Source organism: Natrix helvetica (assembly GCF_964273705.1).
Source record: "Natrix helvetica genome assembly, chromosome: 2".
Lineage (NCBI taxonomy): Eukaryota > Metazoa > Chordata > Lepidosauria > Squamata > Natricidae > Natrix > Natrix helvetica.
In genome coordinates, this window is record NC_138552.1 from 143,282,486 (window position 1) to 143,300,234 (window position 17,749).

Sequence of the window (17,749 nt, forward strand, 5' to 3'; positions counted from 1 at the left end):
AGATCCCTTCCGGCTCTATTCTGATTCTGAATTACTCCTGTATTTTCATTTGTCTTCAAAAAGTGTATCGAGAACATGATTGCTAAGATGCCACGATTGTAAAACGGGAGTGAGGAATAAATGAACATGGCACAGGAATAAATGGGGTGGGAGGGGGGCGGGAACACTCAGTGTGCTGCAGGTGACCTTGATCGTGGACGGCTGATGAAGCGTGGCTCTTCGCAGGTGTTCAAGATAACTTAGCAATGTTGCGTGCCTATTCGGAGGAAAGGTCCAATTATTCCAGAACACTCGATTAAAAGGCACCTTTACGTTTGCGCAGCTTTGACTTTGCACGCCCTTTCCCTTGCAGTGGCATCCCACTTTTAAAACAAGACTGCAATCCAGGGCCGGAAGTCTTCTTACTACCTTACGACGACTCGCACTCTTTGCTTGAACGGGGTACGGGCTTTGTTTGGGTGTATGTCGCCCCTCTTCCACCAACCCCCCCGCAGGCGTCCATCCGTCCGTCGTACGCACGCGCAAAAGCGGACGCCAAGCGAGCGCCGCACGCTTCGGAAAAATGCGCCGGTACGCACGCGTCCGCACGCGCGAGCGCTGTCAAGTCGAGCCACCCTATCGTACCTCCCTTGTGCCGGCGTTCGCCGATGGGTCGGCGGCGCGCATGCGCACTAGTGGGCCGCCGCCGCCGCCGCCGCCGTGTATGTCCGTCCCTCTCTTTCTGTCTTTCACTCGCCATGTTGTGAGCTTTCTTCCCGTTGACAACGACGGTGGCGGCGGCAGAGGTGGAGGAGGTGGTGGTGGTGGAGGAGGAGGGGGAGGGGCGGTGGCAGGAAGGCAAGGGTGGCAGGGAGGGGGCAATTGGATCGTTGTTGGCAAGAGTCTTCCGGGAGAAAGAGGGAGCCCCCTCCTTTCCGTGTCCGTTACAACAAACAGCGCTGCCCGCTCACCCCAGCTCGTGAGTATTCGGCCGTGGCAGAGGAGGAGGAAAGGGGGGGGGGAGAGATGGAACGGAGGGGCAGCGCGCGAGGGAGGAGCAAAAGGGTAAACACCCCCCCCCAACCCGCGCGCGCCTTCCCATTCCCCACACACAGCGGTTCACCCACGTTCTTTTGTTTCGTTCCCGGGGAAAGAGCGGCTGCAACAGCAGCAGCTGCAGCAGCTGCCCGGGGCCTTGGGCTGGTGGTTTCGCGCACGTCGCAGCCTCGCCTCCAACCTTCCCCCTCCCCTCCTTTCTTCCTTCCTTCCCTCCCTCCTCCTTTGTGTTGCGGGGAATTGGTAGGCCTGTGAGGCAGGCCCGGGCTGGCCGAAGCGAGGAGGAGAAAGCCTTGTGTGAAGGGGAAGGTGGTGGGGGTGCAGCAACCGAGAGAAGAAAGGAGACGGTCCGTGTGGGTGTGGTGGTTGGAAGGAGCCAGTATGGTGGTGGTAGGAACGTTCGACCGGGTGGGTTTGTTTCCGTTCCTCCCCCCCTCTCTCATTGTTATTATGGCTGCGTTTCGGGCGAGGAGGAGTCGGAGAGACGGGTGGGTGGGTGCCTCGGACCGCGGCTTGCGTATAAACGGTAGTGGGGGGAGGAATGATGGAAGTGGCTGGCGGATCTTTTTTTTTATGGAAGGGCCATTTGGGGAGGGAACTGGGGGTTGTTTTCGTTGGGGGGGTTGGGCTTCACGGCGCTTAACGGTAGAGTTTTCCCCTCCCCACCAAATCTTGAGGAGGATGTGTGGGGTAAACGGAGGGCGGGGGAGAGGAGGCAGCGTTTGACCGAGCGGACATCGTTTGCAGAAAGGAGTGCTTGGGGGGGGGGGGGTATTCTTCGCTGGAGGGAAATCGAGCGACGACTGGGAGGAGGAACGACTTCTCTGAAGATAAATACCCTGGATCGGTGGCGAATGAAGTACTTACTGTCTTTGTTTCCGAGACGGGATTTGTCTCTACGTACTCGCGGGTTCCCCCCCTCCCCCTACAAGCGTTAACGTTGGTTGCTAAAATGTCAAGAAACCTTTAGCATGAGTCTTTTACCAAGGAATGGTAACTGATCACTTGCTTTCATTGTATAATAAGTAGTCTGTTGTTAATCTGAGAAAGGGTGAATGAATGCAAGGAAAGGAAACAGTTATTTATTTTGGTTTGTCAAGCATGTATGAGAGAACAAGTATAAGTATGAATATAACATACAAGTCTAAACAGTGCTGGAAGTGGAGACAATAATCATTAGAATTTTCTTGAAAATTTTGTGAAAGTATTTTAAAGGTCTGTTGTAGTAATCCTAGTTGCAAATAGATAATGTGGTTTGTTTGCCACTTAGAAATATAAACGTTCCTTTGGACCTGCTTCTTTATAGGATAAATGATCCTTGGGAAGAAAATACAGAGGTTCAAAGGGACAATTTAGCTGTTAATTTAGACGTGATCCATTCTAAGATGACTTCATGAGTTAGGTTCGCAGAATGTATTAGGCTAAAATATTGGCTGGTGATTGTAGTTCAGTATATTGTACTATAATATATTAATTGTAGTGTTTGGTGTAGTTGAACATGCCATTCTTACAGAATTTTTAAAAAGCTGATGTTAAATGAAATATGTAAGAACAGTTTGTTTTGGTGCCTGTGGGGGGAATCTCTGGAAAGTGCAATCAGATATTATGAATGATATAACAAAGGTCAACAAACAGGAAATAATGTGGGGAAATTGTGTACTATGGTTTTTAGGGTGTAACAAGATACTCAGTTTAAAAAAAGGCCTTGAACTATGCCTTGGTTTAAAAAAAGATATTCTAATACATTTGTGAAGCATAAAGTCATGATTTAAGGAAGGCAGATAAGCATGTGTTTCACTGTGAAATTTTAAATTCAAGTAACTTAAATCTGAGTGATGTGTGAATAAAGCAACTAGAATTGGTTTTAAAAGTTGGAATAAATATAGTTCTGAATATCATTTTCCTTTTTTGTTTTTTAGAATAGTAAATATTTTGTAGGATATATATAGCATAGATGACAATAAATTTGGTTTTAATTAATGTTGCAACCAGAAAAAAAACTTTTTTTCAGAATTCTTGAGGTCCCTTTCAGTATATATTGAATAATGCAATTCAGATTGTTTAAAAATGGTTAGTTTAAATAGTACATGTTATTGTACACTTCATTGAAGAATCTAAATTATTGTTGCAGGTACAAGCTAGTAGGACAGGATATATAAAGATACATTTGTTTACACACAAAACCTATAGGGTTTGTCTCTGACAAAAAAAACATAGTTTAAGAGGTTTTTTAAAATATTTTTTTATTTTTAAAACAAACAATACAAAGAATCTTCCTTCTTTACATACTGTAGAAAGTGTATCAGTTGGTTACAAAAGGCTTTCGTGCATCTCTTCCACAGTCATCAACCATAATTCATATTAACTCAAGTATTTTAACTCAGATATATTTATACATGTTACCATCATCATACCTCCATTTTCATTTGACTATAATTGTTTAAACGTCCTTCATCATAAAATATACCAAGATTTAATACATAACCACATACTGGCATTTCATTTACTATTTCTAAATTCCTCCAATAACACTGAATCCTTATGTCCTATTCTAGCTAAACATCCCTAATATTTAGTAACAAAATTTTCTAATCCTCCTTTCTAAATCACTGTTTACAATTTACATCCAGTTTCCTTATGTTGACACATACATACATACATACATACATACATACATGTTGTTATCATTATCCCTCCTTTATTTGACTATATCCTGTAGCATAACATTTCCCCCTAATAATCAAGACTTAACTGAATCTAACTTAGTTCTTTTTTATTAACCTTTATATATAATCAAAAAGATTTCTAATCTTCCTTTCATGGGTACCATTCAATATTCATATCCAATTATTACTTATAAGACTACACATGTATACATTATTATCATTATCTATTTATTTAACTATATTGTCACTAAATTTCACTTAAGTTTAACTAATTTTAAATTATACACTTCCATCTATCAACCTGTATCTTTCCAGTAGCAAAACAGTCTCATGTCTTCTGCCATTTGTGGTATCAGTCCTCTAGTCATCTCCTTAATCAAATTTGTATGGACTCCTCTTAGCAACTCATTGCTTATAAAATCTCTCATGTAATTTCGATGCCCTTCTTCTGTTTCCTTAATCAGCTTATCTTTAATTGTCAGTAGTGTTATCGATGATGCTGCTAATAAAATTTCTCTCTTTAAATCCATAAATTCTTTTGTTTTTTTCTTCTTCTGTGTCTTGGCATCTGAGATAGAGTTCCCCTCCATTTAATTCCTCTTTCTGTATTCCACTCTTTCCATTTCCAGACACAAACCAATCACCATAATTATCAGCAGATTTAATTTCTTTATGGTCATTTTCCTCTTCGGTTGTTAGAATTCTAACCTCCACTTTTTCCACTTGATAAACACCTCCAACTTCTTCATCATATTTTATTGTTAGATGCTCTAAGTCTTCCAACTTCTTCTCCATCCTCTCAGATGTGTTTGATAGTTTTTGAATTTCTAAGAATATATTTTGCAGGCTTAAGGTTTCTTTCTGCTGTTGAAGTTGTGCCATTATCTCCAAACTAACAAGCACTGCTGCTCTGGCTTGGAAGGTTTTTACAAGATTAAGCATAAATTCACAATAAAGTTTTATTTTCACTTTTCTCTGGTTGAAGATATACTTCAAAGGGACATCTGTATGCTTTTCTTCTTATCACTCTCTATAAACAAGCAGTGAGACCTTGGAGTGCCAAGCCAGGATAATCAGTAAGGAAAGTAAAAGTGTTTCGTTTCCCATACACAAACCTCCAGCCTCCGAGTAGCAGTGTTATTGTTTCAATTTTCTTTGTTTCTTTTTGTATCTTTTTTATATTCCAAGTTAAAAAAAGGTCCGCTTCTTGAATGAGTTAGAAAAACACCCACAGTAATGAAAGAGGAGAATTTTAGTCCATTGGTTACAAAGAATAATAAAAGAAAAAAATAGAAGAAAACTTAATCCATTTGTTTTAAAAGGCTTGCATAAATTCCATCCATGAACATAGCATTTAAAAAGTAAGATAACCCACTGTCCAAAATCATTCAAAGCTTAATTCTGCTGCTTATTTCTTCTGTTGTCCAATTTAAATTAATTTTAAGTTTTTTATAGACAGTCTCTTTTAAAACGGTAAAAATTCCTCACCAGCTGGAAACACTTTCTCTTTCCATATCCTTCCGTTTTGTAGCCGCCCCGACTTCATCAGCCTTGGCTGGATTTTTTGTCGCCGGCTTGAAGAACTTCTCTTGTATCGATCAGGGACTTTTCGATGTTCCTGAGATCAGCAAGACATATTTTTCCTGTTCACCGTCTCTGCCGGACGGTTTAGGTCCGATTGGACCACCCAGCGGCAAAAGTTTCGGCTGCGGTCTCAGAGCATCGAGACCACACATCCGTATCGTCGCGACGTTGGCGCCTCCTCCTTAAGAGATTCTTCATGATCCAGTATAATTGAATATTCATTAAGAAAAACAATCCAAAAACATTTCATGAATTATATCTACAAATAACATATACTGAGAGTCAGTCTCCTCTACTTTCTGCATAGAGTTCTGTGTAGAATAACATTCGAAAAGGTATGTCCAATTAATGCCTCCTCCCAAATATTCTGTTCTGGCACTATTCTCTTATTATTTTTATTTTATTTATGTATCAAATTTATGGACTGTTGTCTCACTCAAAACAACTTCTTGGGGATAGAATGGAGGAAGATTTAGGGAGGTGCTACCTACATTCACAATAATTTTATAGTCTAGCCTGTGTTGACAAACTATTTTCAAAAAACACTCCTTAACACAACTCATGGGGATAAAAAATGGCAGAGCTTCAATAGCTGTGATATTTTCTATGTACTAAGTCTAAGGGGAGAAAGCATGTTTAAAAACCCCAACTCACAACCTATAATGCCCTTTTAGTTCACATTAATCACATCATTGCAGTCATTGTGTCTATATTATTCAAGGCCTAGAAAGAGATAGTGTTCTAGTGGCAGTGGGGTCCTTTTTCCCTCATAATGATATAACAATGCCTGTGACTCAGCCAAGATTGAACCTACCAGAAAGTCCAGAAAAACATTGGACATGAGATTATCTCTTCTTGTACTGTACATACACTTAATAGTTTTGCTTTTTTAAAAAAAAGTTAAAACGAAGACTCATATAGCTTTTTTTGGTTGAATTTCCTACGTTGAAAATGCATGTCACTGCTCAGTTCAGAAGACAAAAAATTATGAGGTATAGGGGACTTAAACAGGCAAAGAACACTGCATAAGGACAAGCAACCTTTAATATCTTATTTGCTTGATCAGGATCATTGATGTTAGAGGCAAAAGATAATTGAACTGATGGATTAAAATCCATACTGTAAATATCAGGAGACAGTTTCATGTGGTTGAACATGACAGACATAAATGCCAGGCATATGTTGCTCAGGCTAAAGATCTAATGTGTGCTACAGTCATATGAATTGTAGAAGAAGCCATTCTGGAAATTTCTTAATCACAGAGTGAGTCTTTCAATTCTGCATGCAATTAAGTGTGCTGTAGATCATGTTACTGTGGAGAGCAGTCTATGAAGAGCAAAATATAAACTGAGGAAAGAGCAGTGTTCAGCAGTTGCATGGTTCCTGGATGAACAGTGAATTATTTTTTGGTCAAGAAATTAGAGGTAAATGAAGTGAATGAAGTCACCAACATTCATCAATGGTATTTAAATCCTGTAAAGGCTGTCTTTGATTTACTACCATGTGCTTAGTGGCCATTTGAAGTTACAATAGTACTGAAAAAAAATGACCTATGACTGTTTACCACAATTAACAACCGTTGCAGTATCCTTGTGATCAAAATTTGAACACTTGGCAATTGGTATGTATTCATGATAGTTGCAGTGTCCCAGGGTCATGTGATCACCTTTTGTGACAGTCTGACAAGCAGAGTCAATGAGGAAGCTAGATTTGCTGAACAACCATGTTACTAAAATAACTGCAGTGAATCAATTAACAACTGTAGCAAGAAGGGTCATAAAATGGGGCAAAATTCACTTAATGGTCTTGTTTAGCAATATAAATTTTGGGCTCAATTGTGGTCGTAAATCAAGAACTCCTGTTTACAGAGCTGATAGTGGTGTGCAGTTAAATTATAGATTGGTCTGTTTCTTACAGGCCTGGTTTTGGTGCTGCAAGGCAAACAAGTGCAATGACTGTTGAGCCTGCAGCTATCATTATTAGAGCAGAAGACATTACTTTTTTCACCCGAAAGTCCACCTATGTTGAAAGGCATATTTTGTAGTTGAATAGTAATGATTTCTTCTTATGAGGATGTTGTTTTGAGAAAAGGTGATATTCATACATGGGTGAGATACATGGACCACAATTGAGCTCAACATTTATGTTGCTAAGAGAGACATTTGTTAAGTGAGTTTTCCCCATTTTATGACTTTTCTTGCCACAGTTCTTAAGTGAATCAATGCAGTTGTTAAATTAGTAACCCGGTTATTAAATGAACCTGGCTTCCCCATTGATTTTGCTTGTCAGAAGGTCACAAAAGGGATCACATGACTTTGGGACACTGCAACCATCATAGATGTGAGTCAGTTGTCAAGCATCTAAATGTAAATCACATGACCATGGGAATGCTGCAATGGTTGCAGAGGGAAAAATGGTGATGTCACTTTCTTAATGCTAGTAACCTCAAACAATCACTAAACGAACTGTTGTAAGTTGAGGACTATCTGTAAAGCATTTTTAAAATACTTACAGCACTATTTTTTTTTTACTTCCTGACCAGAACATTCTTTTCTCACCCCCATCCTATCCTTTATTAGAGAATGTAGATCCATGATGGTGAACCATTTTCACCATCCCCAGGCCCCCAAAAAGCCATGTGCGCATGCACAGGGCAGCAGGGGGATCATGCGTGCATGCGCAGGGGGCACAGCATGGGAAGGCATTAAATTATGGGTGTAGGCATGGGTGTGCGATAGCTCATGCATGCTTTTGGTGCCCGAGGGAAAAAAGGTTAGCCATCACTGATGTAGATTATTGGTTGGATATACAGGTAGTTCTCAACTTACAACAGTTCATTTAGTGACTGTTCAAAGTGATAACAACACTGAAAAAAGTGACTTATGACAGTTTTTCACACTTTATAACCATTGCAGCATCCCCATGGTCACATGATCAAAATTCAGATGCTTGACAACTGGCTCTTACTTATGGCAGTACAGTATCCCAGAGTCATATGATCACCTTTTGTAACCTTCTATCAAGCAAAGACAATGGGAAAACCAGATTCACTTTACAATTGTTTTACCCACTTAAAAACTGCATTGTAATGCAGTTAATGCCAATATCTGGGGCAAGAAAGGTTATAAAATGGGGCAAAACTTACTTAACAACTGTCTCGTTCAGCAATAAAAAAATCTGGGCTCAGTTTTGGTCGTAAGTAGATGATTAACTATATAGGGAATCTCAAAGATTGGTGGTTAGAATTTTAGGAAGAGAGTGCCTCAAAATACTTCACAGTAGTTCAGTTCATATGTTTTGAATTTAGGTTTTTCTATTGCAAAGTATATTCCATTGGTTCTATTAGTGAAATTTTCTTTTATATAAGTGACTGAGTCCAGAATAACAGTCTGTATATTATCTGAATAGTGGATTACATGTCTAGCTTTAAATAGGAACTGATGGTATATTGTTCTTGGATGCTGAATTATATTATTCATGATTATTTGGGGCATAGGGTTGTGTGAAACTCATTAATAAAAGAAAACTCAATACTCAAATTTTTTTGAAATATTCTGTCCTTCTTCTGGATGCTTATTCTAGCCCATGGGTGTCAAACCCGCGGCATCACGTTCCTGTCACATGCCACTTCGTGTTTTTTTTCCATTCGCGAAGCTGGGGGGGGAATGGCCTATGCGTCACTCCTCTGGTCTGCCGGCTGCCAGTTTAACACCTGTTCTAGGTGAAGCAATTGTTTAAATAAATACTTCAACTGAAACCTTGGGATACTTCAACTCACTTCTGGTTCAAACAATTTACTTTCAGAAATCAACAAACTATATTTAAGAACAGCCTGGTCTAGAGGAGAATCTGTTACGTTTCAGGCTGCTCTATGCTTGAATTACTGAATTTTGTATGTTTTTATTGGGACAGTAACATATCATTTTTTCCATGAAATTCATGAATTTGTCTTGTGCAGATTCATTGGTTTGAAATTATCCTACTGAAATGGAAGACTTTGGGAGAATAGAGATAGGACCATACCTATGATATACTGCGAATACCTGTACTGTAGTTCATCTTTCAGCTTTTTATTGGCAGATCAATTCTAAGGATGTATTTTGTCCTCTATTCTATGTTTAATACTGTAATATAACATAGATTCTATCTATGGCGTACCTCTGCTGTTTTTATCTATTCCCACATTTCATAAATGTGAAGAATACTTTGAATTTTTCAGATGTGGTGACTATGCTAGAGTTTTAAGAATTCATTGAATATTGTTAAAATAGGGGACAGGCAGATTGAACCATGTGCAATCTCACAGGAGCCCAAATATCTGAAGTGTGCAGAGAGCCTGAGTTCCAAGTGATGTTTTTGTGAACCTCTGACAAAAATTGATGGAGTAAAGGTTTGTTTCAAGTTCTCATTATGCCTTAGGACAGAACACTTTAAATGGTTCATCTTTCATTCTACTGTGAAAGGATTCAGCTCTGACAGAATTTTGTAAACTGGAACTGTTTTATCCTAAGCTTGCACACTCATACATTTTTGTAGGACGGTGATTTTATGAGGTTATGACCAATTCCAATGTTTTAAAATTTGAGAACTTTTTTAATGTTAAGTTGTGAGTATCTTGTTGCTGACCACTTTTACAATAGAAATACATTAACAAGATTTATATGCACCACATGTTATTTAGTTCTATGCCTATTTGTTTAGCATAGTATTTGAATCATTAAGTTATTTTGGATAGGCTAATTATGAATAGAAGAATAGCTGGAGAGGCATACTAGTTATAGCAGAACACTTAACCAAGGTTATAGTGATAAATGGAAACCATTGTTAAAGATTTTCATTTATGAGTTTTTCACTTTAAACTGAAATATTATTTCTCCACCATCTTCATGATAAGGAATTTGGATAAATTATAACTTAATCTTATTGTTTTTACCCTGTAGTTTATAGAGACCTGGTCCCAACTCTGAGTTTCCATTTTAGTCTTGCATGTTATTTTTTTCCAAACTGATAACTATAGTTGAATGATATAAAAATAATGCTCCCCTTTTTATTTCACTGCTGTCATTGCACTCTTTTTAAGAATGTGTATGAGTTGAATCACACAATTTCAAATGAAGCACTTATTACTTGTATAATAAGTATGCTACAGAATATTTACAATTCAATACAGGTAGTCCTCAACGTATGATCACAATTCAGCCCAAAATTCATGTTGTTAAGTGAGGCATTTATTAAGTGAGTTTTGCCTCATTTTACAATCTTTCTTGGCTCAGTTGTTAAGTGAATCACTGCAGCTGATAAGTTGGTGACCCAGTTGTTCAGTGAATCTGGCTTCCCCATTGACTTTGCTTGTCAGAAGGTCACAAAAGGTGATCACATTACTTTGGGACACAGCAGCAGTCATAAATATGAGCCAGTTGCTAAGCATCTGAATTTTCATCACGTGATCATGTAGCTGCTGCAAAGGTCGTAAGCGAAGAATGGTTATAAGTCACCTTTTTCAGTGCCATTGTAACTTTGAACGATCATTGAATGAACTGCTGTAAGTCGAGGACTACCTATATTCAAATTATTTCAAAAAGTACATTCCAAATTAAATATGGAGAAAAATTATTTTAAAGAATTCATTTGCACAGATAATATGATGGGAACTTCATATCAGTTCTCAAGATTGAAGGTGATAGTGTCATGGATTAGGAATGCTTTGCTGCCTTAGGATCTGAACAGCTCGAGGGAAGCATGAGTTCTGGCTTATATTAGAGAATTCTAAGGAAAATAAAGCTGTTCTTGATTACCAGAAGAAGGAGCCAAAAGGAAAGATTTAACTTCACCTTTTCTAGTTAGAAGGCAGTGCTTAATATTCTTTGGCATTTGGTGACAGCTAACTGCTTCTCAATCTTAGTTCTACCTTTTGCAGACCAAGAAAGGCTCTTTGGTACCATTTTCAGGCCTAGGGGTTTAAAAAAAAAGATGGAGGAAGGAAAATTCTTTTTGGAAGCACAGTGCAAGAAGTGACAAACAGACAGCTCCAGCATCAGTACCCTCTGCTGCTTTTTCTCCAGTCATGGAGAGCCAGTTAATGGAAAATAGCTGTGTTAGCTGCAATCTGGCCCAGAGAGTTTTGGTGTTCTCCGATCCCCAATTCAGCAATGGGCCAAGAAGTCCCTCATATCTCCTCCCAGTTTTTGTGTGTTTAGTCTGCTATCATCTCTGTATACTTCCTGCAAGAGTCAAATATATTGACTGGCACTAATTGCAGAAGATTTACTTTCCCTCCAGTCACAAGCAATAAAGACTCATATGGCTTAATACACCTGGGACTGATTGCAAAGAGGCACAGGCAGTTTGAGAAGTTGAGTAACGTAGTTGGCTTCAGTTGTGGTGCCCTTTGATGGCCCTCCCCTCTCCAACAGGAGCTGGCAGATAAAGATGTAAATCCAGTTCCCAGGTAATCTCCCATCCAGTGCTGGCTAATGGCTGGTGTTAGAGATTCCAGTTGTCTGCAACACAAAGCCTTCTGCAGCTTCTAAATTAGGACATGTACCTGTCCCCTCATCCCCTTTAAGTATTGAGAGTACTGAATTAGAGATATGCTTGCAGAGGATGTGGGCTCGGCTAAAGCTGGTGCTAGTTAGGTCTAATGGACCGAGAATTATGGGAAAGAGCAGTTTCTAATGGAGTCAATGGCAGACTCTTGGGTGGATACAAACTGTAGTCTCCCAAATATCAAGCAACACAGTAGAGTTCTCATTGCTGAATCATTCATTGGACTGTTCCAAAGCAGTTCAGAGCTCATTTAGGTTTGAAGAGCCATCAACCATCACTTTTCTTATCTAAAGATTTTAGGGTGGTCTTAATATGACTCACAGGAGTCCCTCTAGGAAAGATAAGAGAAATAGCAAAGGAACCAACAGAAGAAGCTCTTATCCAAACTCAACTTTGAATTCCTTAAATGGGAAAAAAAAGCTCCTCACAGATATAGTGCATGGGTGTGAGGTCTAGGAAATCAAATGGGCCAACGGCTGCTTCTCAGAAAAAGAATAGCTTTGTGATGGAGGAAGATGGAAATACACTTTGGCACAAAGGTTCTAGAGGCTGTTCAAGTCAGATGCCTACAATGTGAAAGTCAAAAAGTTGGTATAGTGCTACTGGTTACATTACTAAAAAGATCAGAGAGGTGCCAGGCACATCCACGCCAGACTGGGATTGCCTCTTCCTGATCCCCCCCCCTCTGAAATAATTAGTAAGGAATGGGTGGAATCATTGAAGAACAGAACTGTGTCTTCCTTGTTTGACTAGTTTTATTTCTGTCTGGGGAACATATGGACTGGATAAAAATCTGGAACAGAATTGGGGAGTGTACATGGGGCAGGAGAAAGTCCTTCTGCATAAGGATTTCATATTTAGTTTAAATACAAAATGTAATGAAATTCCATGTGTTGTCTCAAAATGAGTATATATCCTTGAAATGTTAATTGTTAGAATGGTTGATTCATATTTCAATTGTATTTATTTATGTAGAAGTTTCTCAATATAAATTCATTTAATGTTCTGTGTTAGTAGTTTGTATTTTAAAAAATTCCTTAACATTTGAATGTGGCAAATACTTATTCACAAAGTTTTAATATTTTTTGAGGACAAATAATATAATTTATAGGAAATGTTTTCATAAAAATAAGTGGTAATGGAAACAATTAGTAAAAACTATTTTTTAAAACAATTATTTGAAAATAAAATAATTTAGTTGTATCACCTATACTACAATTCTGTGCAATCTGATATTGCATAACGTTTCATATACAATCAATCAGTATTCTGTTTTGATTTATTTTTCCTGTCTCTTTTTTAGGTTTGTTCTGTGGATGAAATGAATCATGAGTTTCAAGCTCTTGCATTAGAATCTCGGGGAATGGGAGAGGTAAATATTTAAAAATGCAATTTAGAGAATATTTATATTTATTTGTTAATTGCAAATTCTAAGGCCTAGAAGTGTTACTCTATTTAGAATATATAATCATTCTTCCAAAACATAATTATTTTAATAATATATGCACAAATGAGATCAATTTTAATATGGAGATCCTCACGCTCCGAGTCTCATCGAACACAGGTAAGAGCCTATTTACGGACCTACCTTGTGGCATTGAGAGCGGCCAAACGTAGACATTGTGCCGCTCTTATTGCGTCCGCGGATAACCGCCCTGCCGCCCTGTCTAGGGTGACCCGCTCTCCTGTCACAGGGGACGCGGGGGGCACCCTTGCAGGGTAGAGCAGAGGAGTTTGGGGAATATCTTCAGGACAAAGTCGCTCAGATCCAGAGCGGATGGGCCCCCTCCAGTGGGCCGGACGAGCCGTCAGCAGTGAGTCTTGTGAGACCATTCTGGGAGGAGTTTGACTCTGTTGCCCCCGAGGATTTGGACAGGTTGCGTGGACGGCTGCGACCCACCACATGTTCAATGGACCCGTGTCCCTCCTGGCTGGTACTGGCATCCTGGGAGGTGACACGAGGCTGGCTTCTGGGCCTGGTGAACGCCTCATTGGGTGAGGGATCCTTACCAACTGCCTTGAAAGAGGCGGTGGTGAGGCCCTTACTCAAGGGGCCTTCGCTGGACCCAATGGAGCTGGCTAATTATCGTCCAGTCTCCAACCTTCCCTGTTTAGCGAAGGTTGTTGAGAATGTGGTGGCACAGCAATTTCCACGACACCTTGACGAATCCGAATATTTAGACCCACGCCAGTCCGGCTTCCGACCCGGGCACAGCACAGAGACAGCCTTGGTCGCGCTGGTTGATGATCTCTGGAGGGCCAGAGATAGAGGTTGTTCCTCTATCCTGGTCCTATTAGACCTCTCAGCGGCTTTTGATACCATCGACCATGGTATCCTATTGCGCCGGCTGGAGCGGATGGGAGTCGGAGGCACCGTTTTACGGTGGTTCGGCTCCTACATCTCCGACCGGTCACAATGTGTGTTGACGGGGGCAGAGGTCGACCCTGAGGCCACTCACTTGCGGGGTGCCGCAGGGGTCGGTCCTGTCGCCCCTCCTGTTCAACGCATATGTGAAGCCACTGGGGGAGATCATCTGTGGTTTTGGGGTTGAATACCATCTGTATGCTGATGACACTCAGCTGTACGTTTCAACCCCAAACCACCCCAGCGAGGCTGTCGAAGTGATGTCCCGGTGTTTGGAAGCCGTCGGGGTCTGGATGGGGGACAACAGACTCAAACTCAACCCCTCCAAGACTGAGTGGCTGTGGCTACCGGCACCTTGGTTCAGTCAGCTGACTCCAACGCTGGCCATAGGGGGCGAACAACTGCCCCCTGTGGAACGGGCGCGCAATTTGGGCGTCCTCCTAGATGCCCGGCTGTCAATGGACGACCATGTGGCAGCCGTGGCAAGGGGGGCGTTCCACCAGGTTCGCCTGGTGCGCCAATTGCGCCCCCTTCTGGACCGGGATGCCCTACGCACGGTCACTCATGCACTGGTGACGTCTCGCCTGGACTACTGTAACGCTCTCTACATGGGGCTTCCCCTGGGACGCGCCCGAAGACTGCAGCTAGTCCAGAACGCAGCCGCGCGGGCAGTCATGGGGAGTACCAGGTACTCCCACGTAACACCGCTCCTGCGCGAGCTGCACTGGCTACCTGTGGTCTTTCGGGTGCGTTTCAAGGTTCTGACCACCATCTTTAAAGCGCTCCATGGCATAGGGCCTAGCTACCTGCGGGATCGCATCCTCCCACACACATCCCTGCGGCCAATTCGCTCTCACAGGGAGGGGCTTCTCCTGGTGCCGTCCACGAGGCAATGCCAACGGGCGACACCAAGGAGTAGGGCCTTCTCTGTGATGGGCCCAACCCTCTGGAATGACCTCCCCCCCGACATTAGAACCACCACTGACTTCCGCTCCTTCCGACAGAAATTGAAGACACACCTGTTCCGACTGGCTGGCCTGGCATAATTTTAACGTCTACCTCCTGGCATACATATTTCTTACTGGTTTTTTAGGGGGATTGCTCTTTTAAACTTAATTTTATAGGATATTGGGGTTTTAAATGCTGTATATTTTAAATTATTTACTTAGCAGTACAGTTCTGTATATCTTTTTATCCTCCTCTTATTTATGTATTTATCCACTTAATATTTTAATTGTTTAAATTTTATAGTCATTTATGATGTATTTTGATATGGACTGTACACCGCCCCGAGTCCCTTTCGGGAGAGGGGGCGGTCTATAAGTGCTAAGAAATAAATAATAATAAATAAATAATATAATTCTCATTTTAAAAAACTCTTTTTGCTTGTTAATAAAAGTTTAATTATTGCAGGGTAGTTCCTCAAGAGTTTTCAATTGTGTTTTTAAATATACAGAAAAGTAATGATCTTAATGTTTATTCTTTAAAAGTGCAAGGAAGAGAGGCTTCCTGGAGTATGCAAATCATAGATGTATTTATTATAACACAAACATTTGTTGCATGCAAATTTTTTATTCTGCATGGGGTTACAGGTTTTTTTAAAACATTTTAGTGCGTTGACAGTTAATTATTCCTGGCATTTAAAAATTACATATTCACCTAAAAGAAACATTGGCTTGAATTTAAGAGAATCCCTTTTAAAAAATAAAATAAGATGAGGTATACATTCGCCAAAAAATCTACAGTCTTTCAATCTTTCCTGTGCTGCCAGCTAGAATTGTCATCTCTCCCTGTCATCTCTCCCTGAAACCAATCTTGGGTGTGAATTCTTCAATGAGTGCATATGTGATTCATTTGGTTTATGCATAAATGGTTTTGTACACTCCAAAAAGAATACAGAACAAAATGTTAATTGAATTAATAAACACTATTGTTTAAAAGTGCTTTAATTTAATTCATTTAATTTACATAAATTAACCCCATCTATGGGAGTGTGTATCTTGTATATATAGATAAACTCACAATATACACATGTACATGCAAACTCGGCATGCATACACATATTCAAACCATTCTCTAATACATAATGCTTCCTTACACAAACACACAAGTACGTATAGTCATGCAGAATAACTTTAATATGTGTTCAGAGGTCATCTAGACCTAGACCAAAGTGACAAAATTAGTGGACCAGAGGAATGCTGTCGATATCGTTTACTTGGACTTCAGTAAGGCATTTGATAAGGTAGACTATAACCTACTACTAGATAAAGTAGAAGAATGTGGGTTAGACAGCATCACCACCAGATGGATTTGTAACTGGCTGACCAACCGCACTCAACGTGTATTCCTCAATGGAACTGCATCTACATGCAGGGAGGTATGCAGTGGAGTACCCCAAGGCTCTGTTTTGGGCCCAGCACTCATCAACATCTTTATCAGTGATTTGGATGAGGGAATAAATGGGGAACTCATCAAATTTGCAGATGACACCAAACTGGCAGGAATAGCCAACACTCCAGAAGACAGGCTTAAGATATAGAAGGATCTTGACAAACTTGAACATTGGACATTATCTAATAAAATGAAATTCAATGGTGAAAAGAGTAAGGTTCTACATTTAGGCAACAAAAACGAAATGCACAGGTACAGTATAGGTGGTACCTTGCTCAACAGTAGTAACTGTGAAAGGGATCTTGGGAATCCTAGTGGACAACCATTTAAATATGAGCCATCAGTGTGCAGCAGCTGCCAAAAAAGCCAACACAGTTCTAGGCTGCTTAAATAGAGGGATAGAATCAAGATCACGTGAAGTGTTAATACCACTTTATAATGCCTTGGTAAGGCCACACTTGGAATACTGCATTCAGTTTTGGTCGCCACGGTGTAGAAAAGATGTGGAGACTCTAGAAAGAGTGCAGAGAAGAGCAACAAAGATGATTAGGGGACGAGACTAAAACATATGAAGAACAGTTGCAGGAACTGGGTATGTTTAGCTTAAGAGAAAGAAGGACTAGGAGAGACATGATAGCAGTGTTCCAATATCTCAGGGGTTGCCACAAGGAAGAGGGAGTCAAACTATTCTCCAAGGCACCTGAGGGTAGAACAGGAAGCAATGGGTGGAAACTAATCAAGGAGAGAAGCAACTTAGAACTGAGGAGAAATTTCCTGACAGTTAGAACAATTAATCAGTGGAACAGCTTGCCTCCAGAAGTTGTGAATGCCCCAACACTGGAAGTCTTTAAGAAGATGTTGGATAGCCATTTGTCTGAAATGGTATAGGGTTTCCTGCCTAGGCAGGGGGTTGGACTAGAAGACCTCCAAGGTCCCTTCCAACTCTGCTGTTGCATTGTATTGTATTGTAGTATTATCAGCTGGGATGCTGGCCTGGTTCCCCTCTCATTCCTGTCTTACATTGAGACCAAGAAACTTCAATGAAGAGCCTCTTTATTTATAGAGTCCCCATTCAGTAAAGATCCTGATCTTCTTGTTTCCTCATTTACATGGAGAGTCTCTATAGAATAGAAGCATTTCAGTGCTGAAAAAGTTGTGC

The 17,749-nt window shown here is 40.6% G+C and overlaps 1 protein-coding gene across 11 annotated transcripts in view; it reads left to right on the top strand.

Annotated features, from left to right (window-relative positions):
- The first annotated feature begins 344 nt into the window (after positions 1-344).
- Positions 345-17,749, top strand: part of PUM2 (pumilio RNA binding family member 2) — an 84,770-nt gene continuing 67,365 nt past the window's right edge. For 2 of the 11 annotated variants that reach the window (XM_081943157.1, XM_081943154.1), the window contains exons 1-2: positions 1,225-1,443; positions 13,135-13,203. In XM_081943157.1, the coding sequence (XP_081799283.1) occupies positions 1,417-1,443; positions 13,135-13,203 (96 nt within the window). In that variant the 5' untranslated portion in view covers positions 1,225-1,416. Of the gene's footprint in view, positions 442-825; positions 959-1,224; positions 1,444-13,134; positions 13,204-17,749 lie in introns of those variants that run through there. The other 9 variants (XM_081943152.1, XM_081943158.1, XM_081943156.1 and 6 more) reach the window with 8 other exon arrangements.